This window comes from Sparus aurata, chromosome 3, assembly GCF_900880675.1.
Source record: "Sparus aurata chromosome 3, fSpaAur1.1, whole genome shotgun sequence".
NCBI classification, from domain to species: Eukaryota; Metazoa; Chordata; class Actinopteri; order Spariformes; family Sparidae; genus Sparus; species Sparus aurata.
This window is the reverse complement of record NC_044189.1, coordinates 6624761-6638774: the sequence shown is the minus strand read 5'-3', so window position 1 is coordinate 6638774 and position 14014 is coordinate 6624761. Positions and strand designations below refer to the sequence as shown.

The following is a 14014-nucleotide window of genomic DNA, read 5'->3' as shown; positions in this document are numbered from 1 at the left end:
CATAACAAGGCATTTGCCTTGGTCTGTACGGAACAAACATGTTTTCTTACATTTAAAGAACAAGATTTGTACGCCAGGACATCTCTGCAGCACTACAGTACCTCATTATAATGCTGCTTTGTAACACATCTTACCTTCATCAAAAAATTGCAACTTCTTGCAATTAGGATATTGTACTTATCCATATTTTGCAATTACAACTGTGCAAAAACACATACATACATTCCAAAACTGTAAAACAGGGATGTGAAATAAACTCAAGCACATACAACATTGTGTTAGATCTTTAATATTTTCAATATTTAGTCTTTTTGTTGTTGTTTAGAAATATTGCACATGGTCAACATGCCTGCTTATGAGATAACACTCGCCTCGCTCATCCTAAAATTCCTTCTCCAAAGTAAGGACAGTTTATTTTTAAGCACAATCATACAGTGTACACGCATACATGTGTGTGTATGCACATATGTCTGTGTGGGTGTGTGCACGCGTGCATGTGATTGCACATGCATGCAGATGGACAGCCCTAACCCCAAAGAGATGTGAATTGATAGTCTTCTGTTACCTGTGTGTGTTTATATATATATATATTTATATATAATATATCCTGAATATATATTTCATATATATCCTGAATCAACTGGGTTTGATAACAGTCAAAATGGTGGACAAAATAGTCATGGTGACTATAAAAATACTGTCTCTAGAGTAGAATGTAGAATACAATGAAAAATATACTATTGATAATGTTGCTGTGTGGATAAAGAACAAGAGGTTGGTTGTGTTAAGACACTACCTGCATGTGCCAAAACATACACACACACCCGAACACAGACCTAAATGCACATATATGGAAATACCGGTATATATATTTTTTTCACACATCCAACTGTATACAGAGAAACAAAAGAGATACCCATAGTAATAACTACCCCCACTCTTCACCGAGGAAGCAAAGAGCCAAAAAGTGCTATTCAAAAGTTGTCTTTGACTTTTAGTAAGTTATACCCTCTATCTCTTCAACAATAACAATAATTGTGTGATTCTTTTTTGTTTTCTTTTATACCATAGTTAAAGATAGTATCACAACAGCTCATTCCTCTCACTGACTGACTGCACTGATTTAATATCTATGGCACAGAGCCTTTCCCCCAGAAACAAAATAACCCACCCATTTCCAAAAAACAAACAAAAAAAAGTCCTATTGCACCATTTGACGGGAAAGGATAAAGTGTCGAGAAGAGAGGGAAGAGGGGAGGGCTCCAGAGACTGCCCTCCAGGGCTGGTCTAGGATCGGCTTTCCCTGAACTAACCCTAACCAGAGCCATCCTGAGCTACATAGCGCTTGACCCGGGACCAGTGCTTAAGGGCACTTTCTAACAACACTTGAGGGGGTTTCAGGGAGACGGGTGAGGTAAAGATGGGAGTGGAGGATTGAGGAGAAACGGGTTGAAAGGAGGGAGGACAAGGGGAGGAGAAATGTGGTTGTTAACATACAGAACAAGGTTATTATTTTTTCTACTAAAACAATCTCTAAAAACAATACTTTCCTGATTTTACTTGCGGCGGTCCCACACGAGAAGGGCCGCACAAATTGTGCAAACACCTGATTTCTGCGTTTTACAAAACGACAAACACCCCTGCTCCCCCACTTCTGTGTCTGGTGAGAAATCGTAGAGTAGGGAAGGGGGAGGCGAGAACCGCCCCAGGTACAATTAAAAGTCGGGGGGGCCACAGACTGATTTTGTCCCCTTCTTTGTCCAAAGTTTTTTGTTTTTTTTGTTGTGATTTTTTTATGCTGGAGAAGAAACACAATAGAGCCACGAGAGAAAAAACAGGCCACGGTAAAACTGGTTATTTCCACGGCAACGATAACGAGAGAAAGCAACATTATATCCACTGGGAGATTCAGAGAAGTTTGGTTAAAATTCTACTTTTTCTCTCTGTTGTTGGTGTCCTTATTCACTATTATTATTTGTCTTCCTATAGTTGGAATATGATTCTTCCGTCCAATGAGCATCATTCAAGTTTCTTCTTCTGCCATTTCTCTGCGGTCAGTGTCGAACTTTACGTTGAATCTTCAAAGCCTCACAACCAAAAGTCTCTTTACATAATCTCTTTATGGTGCCTGTTCACACAGGTTTTGGGGAGGGCACCCCAACAGACATACAGACATTTATAATCAGCTCCCGCCATTGAGGACTCAGTCTTTCATAATGGCAATAACTGAAGGTGCAAAGATTGGTCACACTACATCCCAACTCCTGCCTTCTTTTGTTTGTCAGGAGCGAATAGATTTCATGCTTTCAGTTTCTCTTCTCACTACAATCACTAAAAACTGTGCAGGCCGATGGCTTGGTCACACCAGGGTTGACTGTGTTTGTGTACGAGTGCTCACACTGCACAGATGTGTCCATGCACTGCGTGTGTGTATGTGTACTGTATATATATGTGTGTGTGTGTGTGTGTGTGTGCTGTCTGTCTTGCAGCATCGAGGGGCTGTGGAATATTGGTGGAGGTCGTTGGGGTTGTGTTTGTGTCCCGACCACTGTGCTGAGGAGTGGAAGGGCGAGAAGGAGGTCAAGTCAATGGCATCTGAGGGCTGGCTGGCTGGCTGGCTGGCTGGCAACAGCAAACTGCATCTGCACAATAAGTGACAAAGTGCCTTTGTGTGTCATGGTCCTTGGTGGCGGCTCCTGGGGACTGCCAACCAAGAGTAACAGTCTGATTTGGTAAGGGTGTGTGTGCGTGTGTGTGTGTGTGTGGGATCATGTGCATGCTGGAGATTACGTATGCACCATGGTTTGTGTGTGTGCGTGTGTGTGCGTATGTGTGTGTGTGTGCCAGAGAGAAGAGTGTACCACAGAGCTTGTGTGTCCGACTACAAACTACTGTACAAATGTGCTGAGAGCAGACCTGGGCGACGTGGTAACTGAAAATATTCTGGATAATCGGGGAACAAAAAGGGAAAACGATACTACAAGAAGCACTTGACTCATCAGGACTTGCATGTGATTTTACCACTTTTGAGGCTTTTTTTAAACGTCTGATTAGACGAATCAAGCGCACCTTGAGTAGTCTGAATATTTGTGACCATATTCAAATGTATCCCTGCCCAGGTCTGGCGAAGATTAGTGCCAGAAAAACGGATCCCGCTGCTTCAACACATACAAGAACATTCTGCGGGGATGACACACTCCTCTCTCTCTTCTTCCTTCTTCCTTGATATTCACACTTTGTCATCCTCTCCAGCTTAGGATCCTTCGCTTTTTGGCTCCTCCGGGCTCCTTCCTTTGTCTCCTTGCTGCTCCGCCCCTCCGTCCTCCTGGGATGATTGATTGAAAGAGGAGCTGTGGGACGGGGCGGGGTTGGCTTCTGCTGACCCTCCAGGCTCGATGGTTCCAGGCGTGGCTGTCTGCATGATCTTCTGACGCACCTCGCGGATCTTCAGCTGCAGACACACCTTGGTGGGGAAGGTGTCTGAGTAGCGTGCCTGGAAGGCAGCAGTGGCCTGAGCTGGAGACGGCCAGAGAACAAGGAGAGTGAAAACAGGAAGCAAGGAGGATACAGCTGTATGGTATTAAGTATTACCGTATCTCCTGTGTGTTATTCTGAAGGGGTCAGGGGATACTGAGACTGAACTTGCTACTAAAATCAAGTACAGTTTAAATTTACTGCGCATAATAACAATCACTAAGTTTGCGCACTAGATTTCTTCTGTTTTTCAGAAAACAACAATGTCTGACTTGGATATGGGTCATGTAAACAGCATATTCCATTTCCATGTTGAATTTTACGATAAGGACATGTGGGATATGCAAATACTATTTTAGCTGAAGTCATCGATTCAATCTACAATCTTACTGAGACCATGTGACCAAGATCAAGTCCTATCTCTGCCGGTGGTTTACCTGAGGGGAAGAAGCCATGATCCTGAAACAGCTGCATTACCAGGGCCCGGCGCTGGTCCAGAGTTCGACGCAGAGACGAGTAAGGGACCCGGTCCAAATCTCCTAGAAGATCCTCTCCTTCTGTACCTGGTTAACAAGCAGAATATCGTATCACTATCATTAAACCTTCCTGAGCAGCTCCGCAGCAGACGTCACCTGTCCTACCTGCTCTGTCGAAGGTGAAGATGTCTCCCTCACACTTCGCGGCGCTCTTGGGGGTGTTGGGCTCCGAACTGCAGCTGGAGAGACGACGGGTCTTTCTCCTCGGGGAGCTGGGGTCTTCTGCTGTCACCTCCAGCTCTGGACACATCGACACGAGACGGATGAAGGAGGAAATGCGGAGTGAAAGGGGGGTAACAGAGTACACATAGGAAGAGAGGACAAAGAAGGAGTCGTGAGTGATGACATGTCAAGGTGAGCGGAGAGGACAATGAGGAAAAAAGGCAACAGAAGTGAAGAAGGATTCAGTTAAATGTATTTTACTCTATTGGCTTTATATCCCTTTGGTGGTATTTCTTTGGATCAAAGTTAGTTCACTCTCTCTCTGCATCTCACCGGTGGAGTTGCGTCTCTTCCTGCGGTAGCTTCCCAGGATGGCTCTTGGCGAGGTGGCCAGACTCTGCAGAGTGGGCGAAGGCAGGACGTCCTCTGGGTTAAACTCTGGAAGCTCAGCGAAACGCTCCTCGAAATACATCTCCGTACTCACACCGCTGTGTTTCCTGCGCACACAGAACACAGTGGTGTAATCCGGTGGTTAAAATATCGAGGGACTGCCTCTGAATGTAAGCACATTTCTCATGCCTTCCGGCTGAGTTCTGCCAGGGCTTCACCACCACTCTCCTGCTGTCTAAATTAAGAACATAGAGGGTGAGCACTCCGCCCACTCACAGTCAGTAAACAAAGAGTTTCCACCATGGTTTTTTTTTTGGAGGTAGCTAAACGTGGAGCTAGATGCAACTATGTGTAAAAATCAGTGTCAACCAACGGTGTCCTCTCCCTTGTGCTGTAGCTCATCGTCAAGCTGCTTCTCACCCTAATCACAGATCACATGAGCTCTCTCAGCTTGGAAAAATGTAAAGTGTTAAAATGGAGGGAACATTTCCCTACAACAACCAGAAAGACAGAAGGATTAGGCAGACTTGTTTTGTTTTGCTCTGGCACTGATTAGACGAGAGCCATAACTTAAGTCTGATCACTGAGTAATAAATCATAACACTTATTTCATGTCATCTTGCAGATTCTGAATCTCTGAGGATCCTTTAGACCAAACCCACTCACATATGTTTGATTAAATAAAAAAATAATAAAGTGAGGATGAATGTGGAGTGCCTGCAGCTAATGATTCATGCCCCTCTAGTGCCGGCACTTACTTGTCGAAAGAGTCAGGTGTCTTTTTGAGCGGTGGGGGTCGGAACTTGGTCTTCTTTGAGGAAGTGGGGGGGTCTCTTTCCGCAGGGGGAGGTGGAGGGGGGTCCAAACCTGAGGGAGGTGGAGGATGAAGGGAACGAGGTCCAGCCTGGGAAGAGAGCGAGAGAAAGACTGGTGACACAGCAGTCCCATCGCAGCCCTGGCATGCACTCCTTTACTTTCCCATTGTCTTTTGTGATAAAGGGTTAAATCTGCATTCATTCTTGGAGTAAAATATATTACATATATTATATATATGTATATATTCATCAGCTCCAGCTCTGATCAGCAGTGATGGAAACACCCAGGTAGACACTTTAATTTTCACCTCTTTTCCAGCATAATATGACTTTTCCATCCGTCTCTGATCAAGCAGCGCTCAAACATCGTTGCTGAGTTTGAACAAGAGACCACCATAACATTTTCACTGGCCTCCATGCTGGTTTCTACTGTCCCCTGTTTTCTGGCGCGTTTGTGATGTTGATTGTGACATATCAGAAAGGAACACAACAAAGAGGCAAACTCATCTACTGGTAATGTGAAAGGAGTTGATTGCCTATTTTTAGGGGGTTCACCTTCATTTTAAAAAGCCTGCTTATAATTGCCTGTAATTTTGGTGTAAAAATAGTCCAAGTCAGAGTGTTACATGTGACTTGTGTTGAAACAGACATTAAACTTTTTTTTTTTTTTTTACGTTTTGTATTTTCCCTGGTTATTTATCAATGTTTCCTGCAAGATATCCTTTTTTTTAAATTAGGATATGGACAAGTGTTTGTTGGCATGTCTCCTGTTACTCTATTATTGTTTCAATCTCAAAATAATTCAGAGGGATTGAGCGGTTTGGTTTGCCGTGAGGAAAAACTGTCGAAACTCTCTGATGTAAGTAAGGAAAATGTGAAACAAGAAGGTAAATACATTCTAACAAATATTCTTGCCGATGTGTAAAATCAAAGATATTTCCTGAGAGAAGTTCTTTGGGAAGAAGAGAACAAAAATCTGATCCAAAACTGTTTGAATCGATTTCTAACGATACTTAAGCTTTGGTTGAGGATGGTGTGATGAATGAACGAGGCAGATACTCAGATATTCTCACCTCTTTGCTGCTGTCGCCCATGCTGTGGTCGTCTCTGTCTGTCTCTCTGCTTCCCTTCTTCTCAATGTTCTCCTTCATCCCTCTCTCTCGCTCTCTGTCCATCTCGCTTCGTGTCTCTTGGCTGTGTCCATCTCTCAGATTTTCCTCTTTGATGTACAGGCCGATGTCCTCCTCTTTTTTTACTGGAACAGATAAAACAAAATCATCTCAAACTTTGATATAAAAACACCACATCCATTCTCATTAACCTCACTTTCCACAAGTCTTGCAGCATCAGTCGTTATCATCCAAGCTCAGTTTCAGTACAAGATTTCAAACTGGAAAACTGACTGATTCTGCACGAACATGGCCCTTTAATGCCTTAAAGGAGAACGTCGGCCGTTTTTAACTCATATCCCTGTTGATCGAGGTTACCGAGTGCTGTCAGTAGGAAAAATAACGCGAATTCTTTGCACAATATTGACCAAATATCAGGACGGCAGCTAAAGCGAACCTATGGGGGCAGACATCCCTAAGTTTCACTTTCGGTTATGTCTGCCCCCATAGGTTCACTTTAGCTGCCGTTCTGATACTCGGTAAATATTGTGCCAAATGTTCTCGTTATTTTTCCTAATGACAGCACTCGGTAACCTCGATCAACAGGGATATTGGTTAAAAATGGCCGGCGTTCTCCTTTAAATATAAGGAGAAACCGAAACCCACGGTGGAAAATAACTGTTGATACTGCAACACCATGTTTTTTGAAAGTAAAACCTAATGATAGCTAAGATATTATACTTACATTTATATTATATAATATTTTGTTTACATGTTAGAGCTGAAAGCAATGAGATTCAAGAACAATTTTTAGGCTCCACACTCGACTAAACTAAACATTTTTGCAGAGTGTCCCACACAACAGCAGGAAACCAGCGTGGCATTTAAAACCAAGTCGGACAAAACAAGCGGAGGTTTACCTGCTGTGGTGACAGCGCAGCTTGACCACCCGTATCCTCCGTCCTCAGCCTGACAGTCCAGCTGGCTCTCCCTCTTCACCTCCACCTTAGGCTCCAGCTCCACTGCAACATTAGGCTGAGAGGGTGCCACCGCTGAACCCTGCACCCCTGTCGCCAACGGAGAGGAAGGGTTCATAATGTCCTGGGCTGGTGCGGCCACTGCGGGCGGCATGGTTGTCATAGAGACCACGCCAGTAGCCAGTGCAACGGTTGGTGCGGGGTAGATGGCAGTTAGTACCTGATGAAGAAGATAGCAGAGAAAGTAAACACGAGATTCTGTGTGTTTTACCTCTTTCACACAGGATGAAAAACAAAAACACTTACACCCACTAACATCTGGCTTTTGTCGTCAGTGGGAAAGTGTAAAATCGTCATTCATTCACGGGTCAGATAACTCTGCAGTAGTCACAGGTGTTTATCTGCTCCAGCTCCAATCAGCAGTGATGGTCTGATGGCACCTGGCAAATTTTTGCCTCTTTTTTCCGACACACGCTGAAGTTAAATGCGTTGGCCTCGAAAATACTTTTCCATCTGTGTCCGTTCAAGCAGCTATCGATGATCATGGTGTTGCATTTTAAAGAGAGCCTGACTTAAAAGTTACTGGTCTCCATTCTGCTTTCTACCGATCCCAGTTTTCTTGTGCATTTGTGAAGCTGAATGTGCCAAAAGCAAAAAAAAATAAAACCTGCATATTCACGCTAAACATGGTGTAAAAATTGTATTTGTAATTGTATTATTTCCGCTGTGTTCGAACTAAAAGGATATGAGCCACTGACAACTGTGAACATGTCATGAGAGGGAAAGCTAAAGCAGAGACTATGCTCTGAAAAAAGTAGAAGTGGAATTAAATATATTTACTTTTTTACTAAAAATTGATTATTGGTCAAAACTGGTGCCACACAATAAACAATATAGTGTGACTGTCAATATTTTCTCTTATATGTTTATAGTCATTTACGTAATGTCTCCAAAGGAACGTAGTGAGGATTTTATACCAGCTTCACTTTTATACGGCTGTCACAAGAAAATGTGCTCACTTTATTTCGAAGTCTTTCATGAGGTTTAATTCATTTATTCATCTGCGGTTTTTGTATTGAAAACAAAAACTCATAAAACTGAAGAGTGGACCTCAAATAAAGACTCTTTTAATAATCGACTGCTAATGCTTAGCGCCGACTTGTACTGACCTTCACATGTCTAGAAACGATGATTGGAACAAAATCATAACTGATAAAAAGGTAGACGATATTTAATTTTACACTCCTTAAATGCTTATTTTGACATCACCAACACACCACACATACACACACACACACACACACACACTACAGTCTACACTACACGAGGACTCTGGTGCTAACACTGTGAAGTTCTCTGCTCGCCTTTACCTGACGACCAGCGGCTCCTGACGCCTGACCTGGAGGGGTCTGTGACTGACAGCTCAGGGGTGGGCCTTGAGCTAACAGTGGCGGCTGACCGACCATCGGCTGAACCAGGGTTTGCGCGGCCGGGGCGATGGCGGTGAAGCCCAGTGTTGCCAGAGATGGTGGGAGATAGGCCGGGCCTGGTGCGGCTGTGGCCTGTTGGACTGTGGTGACTCCCGGGCCAGACTGGACATAAGTGATCCTAGAGGAGAGACGAATCATGAGTGTCAGAGCTGAATATTAAACATCACCTGAGCAGCTAATAATAATATGAGAGGAGGGGAGTGACTGTAATAACACATGTGCAAAAAAAATTAAGATGACTTTAAGATTCAACAGATACACATGAAGTTCTGATAATTACTTGATTAATCAACAGGTTTCCCACTCTTTTCACTTTCCAGAACTTTTCCAGGACCTTTTCAGTGACAATCTAGCCGGTGCGACAGACAGGGAGCGGGCTCATACACTAATATGTTCCAGTGCCCTTTACTCTACCTACCCTGAATTACAGTGTATTATCCATTGCTGCCTGAACATCAATAACTGAAAAGCCTGAAAACCAGTAAATAATAAATATACAAAAGAAATAATAAGATAAGCTTCTTAAAACGAACAACTAACTGGTTTCCTTTCAAGAAAAATCTCAATTTTTGTAATACTGAAGTATTGCGTAGTTTTGGGGAGTGTAATAATGTTACAGGACATCACAAGATTTTCCAGGACATTTTGCTTTTGCTCTGATTTTCTATTACTGGAAAACCAGTCAACTGTTTTCCAGCTTTTGCAGGATGCGTTAGGAACCATGATCAATCATGTTTGTTTGATCTTAAAAGTGTCAGAAAATGATGAAAAACACCCACCACAATATTCCAAAGATCAACCTGACTTCAAATTTCAGTCCAAAATAAACTTATATAAACTTGGAAACTCTGAGAAAAAGACATTTAAAGCTTCGACTGGACGACCAGATCTCACATCGCTCCAAGGGCAGCTGGAGTATCAAAACATGTTCAGAGTGCTGACTTTCTTTAGCTACATCTACTGCACATTAAGCAGAATTAACATTATGACCTGGCTAAAAATCGAAATCTGACAGCATCTTTCTGTCTCAGAAGGCTCTCTGACCGGCTGAGAAAATAAACACGCGTATTTGTTGCTGTCTTTCAGGTGTCGGGCCTGTGTTAGTGACCTGGTGGGTGGAGAGGTCAGAAGAACGGTCTGTGGGGGCGCGGCACCGGGAGTCATCACCGTTGCCATGGAAACAGGAAAGGGGCTCCCAGGATGCACTGCTGCTGCGCTGTTAGGGTGAACGCTGGTCTGAACCACAGGCATGGGAGCGATCTGGATGATCTGTGAGGCGAATGGAAGACAAATAAACAAAAGGCGAACCATTTAAAAACAGATATTTTTAGAGAGGACGCGTCGGATTTGAACATTTATTTTTCATGTATCCAGGGAGAAACTTATAAATACTGAATGTTGTTTTACAATCCTCAGAACAATTCTAGCACTTTGTTAAAGCAACTAGTGCCTGATTTCTCATCTGAGGTTTTAGGGATTTAGGGACAGAATAAATAGGTTTTATTTAATGTATAATCACCTGAAACTAAGATTTTTGTTTGCATTACTTTAGAGTGAGCCTTTTCATATCTAAAGAGGTAGGAGGTGCCTTTCTACAGAGTCTGCACTGTTGCACCTCCATGTTTTCACAGCAGCCCAGAACGTTCAAACCAAACACCGGCTACACAGAGGGCCTTTCATGTTTTTCGCATTTTTAAGCAGCCACCGTAGGAGGAGGTATCTGCAATCTGCAACCTCACTGCTAGACGGCTCTAAATCCTACACACGGGACCTTTAACTAATTACATGTTAATCAAAAAATAACAGTGAAAAAAGTGAATAAATGCTCACTACAAGTTCCAAAAGCTCAGGAGACCTCAATTCAATTGTTTTGTTCTTTCATAATTATTATTTAAAGTGGTAGATCTTACATAAGTAATAAGATCACAGACACATTAAGTTAAAAAAGGGGGTTACTAACAGGATTATAACTTACAAATAAATGATACATGATATGAATATTATACGGAGTCTCACACAATGTCAGATTGTTCTCGAGTGAAACTGAATTCAATCAGAACTCATATTATTTCATTTGTGCCTCTGAACCAGTGTAAATATTTAATTTACAATGATAAAAAAGTGCAGAAAAATGATCAAATCTTGTGTTTCTAATAAACGGCTTAAATAATTTCTCTATTTTGCCCACTGAATCATCGATTACTGTTTCAGCAGTGTGAATTTTGAGTCCAGATGAGATCCAGATCTGACTGAACATTAGGCAGATTTCTTAAAAAAGTTCTCTTCACCACAGAGACCCTCTATTACCCACTGTGCTCCTATCAGGAGCATGTGTCATCCCTGTCTGGTCTTTACGCTCTCGCTGCTGCTGTCGATGTAACTACCTTGTCACCTGTCAGCAAACAGGGTGCCGTCGATTTATCTTCGGCGCTGATGACACTCATGTTGACATTCTTACCTTGTTTGCTGTTGCGGGGCCGTTCTGCACAGGAAGAGGCGGAGCGACCAGGGAAATGGAAGGATGAGGAGGAGTAGACCCTGTTCTCACTGTTGCCATGGGAACCAACATCTTGCTCTGCAAGACAGGCGACTGGGTTTGGACTAATGAGTGAGAGGGAGAGAGAGAAACAGAGAGAGGGAGAGAGAATTAAAACACTCAGCGTGAGAAACAGATGAATCGAGCAAAGGAGGGGAGGTGAAGACAGGACAGGAGCGACGGGTGGGTGGAGACACACTGAGACAGAGAGGACATTTCAGCCTTTGATAATAGTGAAATTCTTTGCTCATAACAAGGTGGAACAATGTTCTGTTGCTTCTGACTCTTATGAATAGAGAGTGATTAAGGCATGGGTGGGCGGCGGGCGCTCATACTCATGTCAACAGTGTTTCTCCTGTCAATCATTTATCTCCTCTTTACGTAAGCCAATCACATCTATTTTCAGTGCTTCCTGTGGAGGTGATTAGTAAGAAATAAGGGGGCCACAGCAATAAGAAAAACCAAAGAAAGACATTTTAGTTTTCAGTGGACCAGTGCACACTAACTAAATCTTTTCTTCAGCCAATCGTTGCTCTCTGTCTCACCTCTGGTCCCGGGGCTGACTGACGCAACTCTGATTCCCGCCCCCGAGTGCACGCCATTGGCCACGGCGGCATTGGTGGGCAGGGAGAGAATTTGCTGGTGGGTGAGTTGAGGGGAGGAGGGGCTCTCGGTAGGCAGGATGTACTGGACCTGAGCTAGCGGCTTGGCGCCGATGGGAGGGGTGAGAGAGGAGGTGGCGGCAGTGGGGTGGAGCTGGGGCTGGAGTACAGGTAGGGGGGTTTGTGCGTGTGGCTGCGGGGTGAGGAGCTGCACTGGTTGGGCAGCGGGGAAGGACCCTCCCAGCACCAGGTTAGTGACCAGGCCGCTGCTCCCCAAAGGGCTGACACTGACTGGACTGGGAGAGGAGGATGAGGACAGGTACCCACCCCCTGCAGTGATTGGCAGCTGCTGAGGTCCACCTCCTCCAATCAGGATAGCGGCTTTCTTGTCCTGGGGCAAGGAGCTGAGGGTGACGGCTCCGTCCACTGGTTTGCTGGTGATGGGGATGGGGGTGCTGGCGATGGGTCGTACCACATTGGTCACCATGGTGGGAGCCATGCGGACACCACTGAGGACCTGGGTCGAACCCTGCTGGGCCAAAGCGAGGGGAGCCTGGGCGTTGGATGTCAAGCCAGCGACGGACAGAGACGACACACCCTGCCCACCTCCTCCACCTCCTTCTCCTACACCTGCTGCTGTTTCTTCTCCTTTGGATCCTCCATCACTCCCCTCCTCTCCTCCATCTGGAGCTCTTTTTCTTTTCCTCTCAGAGCCCTCTTCACCACCTCCTCCTCCTCCTCCACCTCCTCCTGCGTTCCCTTTAGCTGAGGTGGAATCAGAGTGAGGGATGGAGGGAGAGGAAGAGGGGAGAGAAGAGCGAGCCACTGGCTGGAAGCCATGCTGGAGGGAAGAGAGAGACGGAGAGAGGGAGAGATCAAAGCTGGGAAAGTTGCTATGAAAAGTTCTTCTCTTCTTCATGAACACACAAGTTTCTTAACTAACTCAGAAAAATCTGCGGGTTTTAATGCTTGTTGGGAATTAAGGACTTCAGACACCAAAAGCTTAAATTAAACCGCCAACGACTGATACAATGATTTAAACGCAAAATTACAGCATTGATAAAAGAGTGCAACTCTTAGAGGCTTGACATTGTAAATCAAGCTACATCAACAAGATATACTGCTGATGAAGACCAAGATTCTGTTTTTAATTAATAGAAAATCTTTTGCAGTGCAGACTTTTTGCTAATTCTGGTGCCTTAAACTCAATTCCTTGACACGGAGACTAATTAGAAATGAGTATTAGAAACGAGTACTGAATGAAAAAATGAAGTTATTTGTTGATGCTGCAGCTACCTGTCCATCCGGTTCGTCTTCGTCGCTGTCTGTCACTCTCTCTTTACACTTGAGGTCAATGGAGCCTTCAGGACACGAGTCCTCTGAGGGTGGGACACATATTAGATGTCAGGGTTTCAGGAACCTTCAGCATAATGGATTAAACACACTATAGAGAGGTAAAGTCACAACTGTTCCAGTGGGCCACTCACAGGAATATGTGCGGCAGTGAATGGCAAGAAACAAACAATTTTTTGATTCCGTTTGAATTGTGCTATGAAATACACATGTGATGTTTGTCGATTTAAAAGATCATTTTCAACTTGAGAAAGTAGAAAGTTTGTCATAAAACTAATCAAGACAGTGAAAGTACGTGATTAGAAAGACTACACACCCAAAAGTTGTGTAAGTGACGGAACTAAAACCTCGTACAGTTGGTCCCGTTTGTTACCTCTCTCACAAAACTCTCCTTTGTCATCACGAGAGCTATAAATTCTGTTTGTCCCGATTCATTGTGTTTTTTTTACCTTTTTTTTAACGCTTCTTCTGTGCTGAGGTGACGGCCGTGTTGGTGCTGGAGACGTATATATTGAGCAAGACAAGGTAGTTCACTATGCAAGGTCACACAAAAGTCAATGGTATTCTATT

General features: G+C 44.0%; 1 protein-coding gene across 2 annotated transcripts in view; it reads right to left on the bottom strand.

Moving 5' to 3' along the window:
* Positions 1-273: 273 nt before the first annotated feature.
* cica (capicua transcriptional repressor a) overlaps positions 274-14014 on the bottom strand; it is a 42712-nt gene continuing 28971 nt past the window's right edge. Inside the window, exons 11-22 of one of the 2 annotated variants that reach the window (XM_030411513.1) lie at positions 13388-13470; positions 12035-12932; positions 11412-11554; positions 10062-10222; positions 8834-9071; positions 7407-7683; positions 6451-6632; positions 5321-5466; positions 4506-4669; positions 4116-4250; positions 3912-4037; positions 274-3516 (exon numbers count right to left, since the gene is read on the bottom strand). In XM_030411513.1, the coding sequence (XP_030267373.1) occupies positions 3254-3516; positions 3912-4037; positions 4116-4250; positions 4506-4669; positions 5321-5466; positions 6451-6632; positions 7407-7683; positions 8834-9071; positions 10062-10222; positions 11412-11554; positions 12035-12932; positions 13388-13470 (2816 nt within the window). In that variant the 3' untranslated portion in view covers positions 274-3253. The remainder of the gene's footprint in view (positions 3517-3911; positions 4038-4115; positions 4251-4505; positions 4670-5320; positions 5467-6450; positions 6633-7406; positions 7684-8833; positions 9072-10061; positions 10223-11411; positions 11555-12034; positions 12933-13387; positions 13471-14014) is intronic. The other variant, XM_030411514.1, reaches the window with a different exon arrangement.